This window comes from Rutidosis leptorrhynchoides, chromosome 2 (genome assembly GCF_046630445.1).
Source record: "Rutidosis leptorrhynchoides isolate AG116_Rl617_1_P2 chromosome 2, CSIRO_AGI_Rlap_v1, whole genome shotgun sequence".
In the NCBI taxonomy this organism is placed as follows: Eukaryota; Viridiplantae; Streptophyta; class Magnoliopsida; order Asterales; family Asteraceae; genus Rutidosis; species Rutidosis leptorrhynchoides.
Genome location: NC_092334.1, coordinates 392,648,132 through 392,655,722, shown reverse-complemented (window position 1 = coordinate 392,655,722; position 7,591 = coordinate 392,648,132). Strand labels below are relative to the sequence as shown.

At 32.3% G+C, this 7,591-nt stretch overlaps 1 protein-coding gene across 1 annotated transcript; it reads right to left on the bottom strand.

Annotated features, from left to right (window-relative positions):
• Positions 1-1,185: 1,185 nt before the first annotated feature.
• On the bottom strand, positions 1,186-3,167 carry LOC139894479 (ribulose bisphosphate carboxylase small subunit, chloroplastic-like). The gene is made up of 3 exons (XM_071877799.1): positions 2,944-3,167; positions 2,465-2,599; positions 1,186-1,628 (listed from the first exon to the last, which is right to left on the bottom strand). Exons 1-3 carry the CDS (start codon positions 3,112-3,114, stop codon positions 1,398-1,400), a joined length of 537 nt encoding a protein of 178 aa, XP_071733900.1. The 5' UTR covers positions 3,115-3,167; the 3' UTR covers positions 1,186-1,397.
• Between the last annotated feature and the right edge of the window lie 4,424 nt (positions 3,168-7,591).

The window sequence follows — 7,591 nt, the reverse complement described above, 5'->3', positions numbered from 1 at the left end:
TATGTAATAAAATAAACTTTGTTTTTTTTTTTTTTGTCAAGTTTAAGAAAACAAAGTCAACTAATAACTATTAAGACGGAGGGAGTATTATTAGTTATAGTATTAGAGAATTTATTAAATTGATAGTAAATTTATTATAAGTCACTTTTAAAGTTTAGTAGATTTTTAGATATTGGGAAATTTACACACCCCATTTATTTATTTATTTATTTATTTAAATTAAGAATTAAATAAACCCTATGTTAAATAAGTGATGTTACAAGCTTATTAATTTTTGATGTAATAATTTGACAACACAAATATAATAAATATTTAAAAATAATAAAATCGAGCGTGGTCTCACATTAGAGCAAGCTTTATATCTTTATATATGCAAGATTAACTTTTGGGCAAGTTTCACACACAAGAACGACCGTTCCATCACTTTTAGTATATAGTGGTGATAAGACCATGGATAAGTAGAAGTGACCTTTAGATGACAGTAGAGGGTTTAAAATTAAAACACTTGCTGCAAAAGATAAGGGATCATAGAGAAGAAACAATCTTGTTACGCAAAAGATTGGTATATTCGTATAAAGACCAAAGATAAGGAGATTGTCGGTACAAATTTGAATTCAGTAAAACACTAAGACATACTCCGTACTATGTGTGGTGAGGATTTAGAGAAGATATACTCCGTACTATGTATGGTGATGATTTAGAGATGGTAGAACATGTATTAATCTTTTATAAACAAGAAATAGAGATTTAGGATGTAGTATATTGATGGTGGGGCTTTATGAATTGAAGAACTTAAGCATTTGACAAGCATTTAAAGGCACAAATGAACAAATTAGATCGATAATTGGTTAAAAAAATATATAGCCAGCGGTCTATTAATGGATACCGGATACATAGATATATGATTTGGAAAGCTAGAAATATAAAAAAGTTTAGAAAAAAAAAAGTGGGCTACTTTCGTCATGAATTACGAGAGTCGTGTCAGAAATTTTGAATGGTTGTCTAGACAAGTAAAGAAGGCACCAATCGAATGACATAACAATGGAATATACGCATATATATATATATATATATATATATATATATATATATATATATATATATATATATATATATATATATGTGTGTGTGTGTGTGTGTGTGTGTGTGTGTGTGTGTTTTCTTTGTACAAAACAATCCAACACATTATGACAAATGATTATTTTATATATGTGATTATCTTTTATCCACCTCATATAATCCGGGAATAAACAACACAATGAACAAAAATTCATGAAATTGACAAATTCCAAATTAAAAAAACAATTTAAAGAAGCCAGAACTCTAAACATTCAAACAAACCCCACCATCCCATTATAAGATGGTTAGGTTAGATCGAAAAATTTATAGGTACTTGCTTAGTAGCCTTCTGGTTTGGAAACGATGAAACTGATGCACTGCACTTGACGAACGTTGTCGAATCCGATAACACGGATGAAGGCTTGTGGGTATTCCTTCTTGCACTCAACAACCTCAGCCAACACCTGTGCAGAGTCAGTGCACCCGAACATAGGCAACTTCCACATTGTCCAGTATCTTCCGTCATAGTATCCTGGGGTGTTACCGTGCTCACGGTACACGTGACCGTGCTATAATAGTATCAAAATATGTCAATAAGAGACCATTTATTTAACCAATAAAATGTTACAGTAATACATAGGGAAATGTCATGTGCAACTCATAATAGAAGTTGTTAACTATCAATCTATCATAAAGTTCTCATTTGTGTTGAATTATTGATTATCATAAGTTGGTAACTATATATCAGAATGTTCTCACATGTGGTTGTATTAACGATTATGTTGCTAAATTAATAGAGAAATGATTTACTTACGAAAAGTTCGCAAAAATCTTTTTTCAAAATGAGCTAACAAAGTTAAGATAATTGAGATCAAAATGAGAGAAAAATTGAACCATAAATCATTTTGTAAACTCTTTGTAATTGAGATCAAAATGAGAGAAAAATTGAACCATAAATCATTTTGTAAACTCTTTGTATAAATTTGTAAGTATAGCATTGCTAAAATAATATGGAGCAAGACATTAGTAATAATTTTACTAGACGATAAAAACCTAAAAATCATTTTTGATAGGAACTCGTTAATTGTTTATGCAATAATAATTAAATGTCCTAGTGTCCTAACAATTTGATTCATTCAATGTTAATATGTGATTACAAGATCTATAAGTAAGAAATTTGTTGTTCATGGTTTAATACTTTCATTGTAACTACAATGAGCACTTAATTATTAAGAAATGATATGAATAACCATATATCTAGATTTCTCAAACTGAACTATATGAACTTGAAATGTACATTGTTGTAAATCGTATTTCGTATCTTTTAAACATAATGAGCTTCATTTCTTATAAGATTTTGTGGAATCCTAAAAATAAGTAATTGTGTAAAAAATAAGAAATAGACCTCCAACTCGAATTCCAAACAAGGAACCCATTTGTTGCGGAGCAAGTAGTCGACTTCCTTAGCTAAAGCTTCATTAGATAGAGGTGGAAGGTATGAAAGAGTCTCGAACTTCTTCAAACCCAATGGTGGCCACACCTATACATACATTTAAACAAAAACATCTTCATATCTTAAAAAACATGTTTTATTGCTATGTTTTTCAAAACAAAGCAATTATATATAACAATTGTTTCTATTTATTGAAGCGGAGCAATAGCTAACATCTTAATATTTTAAAAAATCTTGTTTAATTGCTCTGTTTTTCAAAACATAGCAATTATATATAAACGTGTTTCGATTTATTGAAGCGGAACAATTGATCTTAATATTTATAAAAAACATTGTTTAATTGTTATGTTTTTCAAAACAGAGCAATTATATACAACAATTGTTCCGCTTTAATAAAGCGGAACCATAACTGTACCAAAAATATTAATTACCTTCATGCATTGAACTCTTCCACCGTTGCTAGGAAGGGTTGAGAAGTCGTTAGACTTCTTGGTAACAGGGAAGGTGTTGGCCTTAAGACCGGTGAAAGGAGCGGCCAAGCTCGCTTGAGCGGAGGCGGTCCTGTTGACGGTTGCGATGGCAGAGGAAGAAATTGAGGCCATTTTAGTAATTTTGCTTTTAGATTAGCCTTTGCAAATCAGATGAGTGACTTTAGAATTCAAAGGTCTATATATAATGGTTGTTTAGGGAGCAATTGGGCTGCATCTTCATAGACAGATACAAATCATGGTTAACTTTTAGTGATTTTGGCTGGTGGATGTTATGGCTCATGCATTGTGTCCACATAGTTGCATGCCTTATCATTAAACAACCAGAAATTGTTTGCCACATGGCGAAAAATAATCTTATCTCATCTTGTAAAGGAGATCGAGGTAGTCATGGACCGAGGGCGAGTGTAATGATGTTTTCGATTTTTTCCTTTTACGAGTATTTGAATTTGAAGCACAATCACAATTTGAAATGCAAAAATAATGTCTAATCAGAATTTTTCCTTTTTTATTTCAAGATTGCAATGAACAAATTAAATGATGGAAATTTTATATTTTTAAGCTATCAGAAAATGCGTAAATGAGGAGTATATTATTAACTACTTACATGATTATCACGTGATATATTTTACTCTTTCCCAACTTACAAAAAAACTTATTGTTTATTATTTACTAGGGAAATGACCCGTACAAACACGGGTTTGTTAAAAAGAAACAGTTTAATGATATGTTTTAGGTATTAAGTGAATGTAAATGTAAATGTTAAAGTCATTTAGTTTATTGCCCCATGGAACCACGGATTCTGACTAAGAAACTTGTCGTTGATTTTACAAACATAAAGTTCGCTCAAAGTTGAATATTTATATTTATATTTTTAATAATAATAATAATTATTAATAATAATAAATGTCTTTTAAATTTTTTTAGAAAAATAAAATTACAATTTAAGAGAGTTTAATATTTCCTTTTATAAAAGATTTTTTATTATTCTTTTAATTAAATTAATATATAATTATGACATCATCATTATAAAAAGTAAATAGTAATTTAACTTAATGATGATGTCATCATTTTAGAGGTTTATTAGACTATATATAGATTCTTGATTCTTGATAGGGTCCAAGTTTAAGTTCATTTTAAAAATTAGGAACAACATAATATAATACAGCATAATAATGTCGTAGAGTAAGCGTTCGATAAAAAATTTATCTAAATGGAAAGGTAGCATGCTTTTAACGGGAGGTAGATTGACTCTTATAAAATCAGTACTAGGTAGTTTGGGCATTTATTTTCATTCTTTATTTAAATGTCCGGGTGGTGTGATTAAAAGGTTGGAGAGTAAGCGTTCGAAATTCTTTTGGGGATGTGGTGATGAAGGGAGAAAGATGGCTTGGGTTAATTGGAATCAAGTTCTCGCTCCCTTCAATAAAGGTGGTCTTAATGTGGGGAATTTAAATGCATTCAATTTGACGCTCTTATTAAAATGGAAATGCAGATTTTTGATTGATGGTAAAGCATTGTGGGTAAAAGTTAATGGAGATGGTGTTGGTCATGCAGCTCCTAGACTTGTTAATCGTGGGGTTTGGAGTTCCATTTGTTCATCATGGCATTTCTTACATGATAAAAATATCATTTCCAATAATGTTTTTCAGAAAAAGATAGGTGATGGATCAAATACAAAGTTACGGAAAGATATGTGGCTCGGAGATTGTTCACTTGCGTCCAAGTTTAATCGACTATTTGCTCTTGAACTCGATAGTGATTGTAAGATTGCAGACAAATTTTTTGATGGTGTGTGGCATTGGAATTGGTCTCGGCCATTAACTTCATGTCGTCATCTTCCTTCGCTGGAAGAGTTGAATGCTATGGTAAGTTCGTTTTCTTAGTCAGAGAATGCGGACTCTTGGTTGTGTTCTATGTCAAAGGAAGGTATTTATAGAGTGAAAGATGGCAGAAGGATTATTGATGATCATTGCTTACATTCGATAGATCATCAGACTCATTGAGTTTCTACCTTGCCCCGCAAAGTCAACATCTTTGTATGGAGGGTGGACAAGCTTCCTTCGCGACTTAATCTTTCAAAAAATGGTTTAGAAATTCCTCGTATTGATTGTCCTACTTGCGGTTTTTGTGTTGAGTCCACTAATCATGCTTTGTTTGAATGTCAAATTGCTCATGAAGTATGGTCTAGGATTCAACTTTAGACTAATGTGGATATGCGTCAATTTTGTTCTTGGAGTCAAGCTTTGTTTTGGCTCAATAATTGGAATTTTACAGCTATAACTAAAGTCACTTGTATATCATTATGGTGGCGTACATGTGGATTATGTGGAGATTCAGAAACAACGTGATATTCGGACTAACAAGATGAAGAAAAGTGAATTGTTTGACTCTATATGTAATTTTTCTTTTCATTGGATTAGATATAGAAGAAAATGTAATATCTCCAAAAACGATTGGCTCTATAAGCCATTGTAATACTTGTTTGTTGCTCCCAGTGTTGTAAATCTCCCGAGATCTCCCCGAGATCTCCCCCGAGATCTCGTTTTTAGAAGGCAACCGAGACGAGATGTTCATCTCCCGAGATTTCTCGGTCAACGGGGTTAAACTTAGTCAAAGCCACGATTTCTCGAATATTCTTGCTAGTTTGTAAGTTATATATATATATATATATATATATATATATATATATATATATATATATGTTTCTTGTAAAATTCGTAATTTCTAAGATTTTCTCACTCATTTCTCGGATATTTTTTTAAAATCTCGTAAAAAAGTATATAATTATACATATATTTATGTTTTTATGTATATTTTAAATTAAAAAAACTACAAAGTCAACGTAAGTCAACGTTCGAGATCTCCCCGAGATTATTCCGAGATGCCGAGATCCCCCTAAAAAGTCCAAACGAGATCTCCCCGAAATCCGAGTTCTCCAACCTTGGTTGCTCCTCTAGTTTCTTTCTAGAGTGAGTATGTTTATATTTTAATGGCTATTCCAAAAAAAAAAAAAAATGTCGTAGAAATTGAGTATCACAGGCGGACCGTAAGGTACTCCATATAAACACTTTCGTAGTAGGCGTATGTAAATTTTTATTTTAAGTGTTAGAATACTCACTCCGTCTAAGAATAATTGTCCTCACACAAAAAATACAAAATTTTGCTGAAATGACTAACAACTTTCCATAAAATTAAACTCGCGGATTACTCTCTTAATCAAAAAATAATTGTATATAATAATTCTAAAATAATAAAACTTAGATTTTAATAACGTTAAGTTCCATGACAAATTTTCAATGTACTCATATTTTCTCTAAATATTACGTAGTATATAATTATTTAATAATTAAAAAGATATTAATGGTAAAAAAAAAATTGTAGATATTAAGTTACTAACACCACTCAAATCCACTTTTAAATATGTCAACACCACAGACACTTTGAAACGACTCAAACCCGTTAACCGAAAAAGACACTTTTTTTAAGGGGACCATCACGTCGTGAGCCAAACTGGTCGCGGCGCGGTCCCATGTGTGTTTCTGATGTCGAGCATAGTTACCATTCCAGACCATTTGCACCTACACCGAGTTGCGTCGCGACCTGGCATGGTCGCGTCGCGACCCTACACTGTACTAGATGTTCAGCCCTTAAAATATGCTCGGTATCCAAATTCAAGTTTTGTTCGCGTCGTGATTGAAGGGGGTCGCGTCGCAACCTCTAGCTGGGTCAGTTTCATGTTTTTAACAAATTTACACAAGTGTTTAACTCATTTTCCAAAGTCTCAAAACAATGAAACCAACATGACAACAACTTGTTCAAAAATCATAACGACGCAAAATAAACCAAGTTACGAGTTTACACATTCGGGTACTTAAGACCCGTAATTTAACAAGTGTACATTACGACCCAAAGTACACACAACGCATCGCGTTTTGACTCCACAACCCAACCCAAAATCACGAGCATGATCCCGGAATTTTACCAATCCCCCCACCCAAGTCCGAAGGTGAAAGGACCCGTTCATATACATTATAAATGATTCACAATAGTTGATTACATCGCAAGGTATTTGACCTCTATATGATACATTTTACAAACATTGCATTCGTTTTTAAAAGACAAACTTTCTTTACAACGAAAGTTGACAGCATGCACACCATTTCATAATACATCCAACTATAATTGGCTTAATAATAATCTTGATGAACTCAATGACTCGAATGCAACGTCTTTCAAAATATGCCATGAATGACTCCAAGTAATATCCTTAAAATGAGCTAATGCACAGCGGAAGATTTCTTTAATACCTGAGAATAAACATGCTTAGAGTGTCAACCAAAAGGTTGGTGAGTTCATAGGTTTATCATAACAATCATTTCAATATATTAATAGACCACAAGATTTCTGTTTATAAATACATGTACACTCGCAAGTGTATAAAAGTATTCTATAAGTTGTAGGCACCCGGTAACAAGCCTTAACGTTCATGTTTTACCCTCTGAAGTACACCAGATCAGGTGTGTTTAAAATAACCTCGAAGTACTAAAGCATCCCATAGTCAGGATGGGGTTTGTCAGGCCCAATAGAT

Excerpts from the sequence above, each read along its gene's own strand:
- LOC139894479 (XM_071877799.1), bottom strand. The coding sequence starts at position 3,114 with ATGGCCTCAATTTCTTCCTCTGCCATCGCAACCGTCAACAGGACCGCC. Across the intron at positions 2,600-2,943 it reads GAAGAGTTCAATGCATGAAG|GTGTGGCCACCATTGGGTTT; the intron begins GTAATTAATATT and ends ATGTATGTATAG. Across the intron at positions 1,629-2,464 it reads GTTTGGAATTCGAGTTGGAG|CACGGTCACGTGTACCGTGA; the intron begins GTCTATTTCTTA and ends ATACTATTATAG.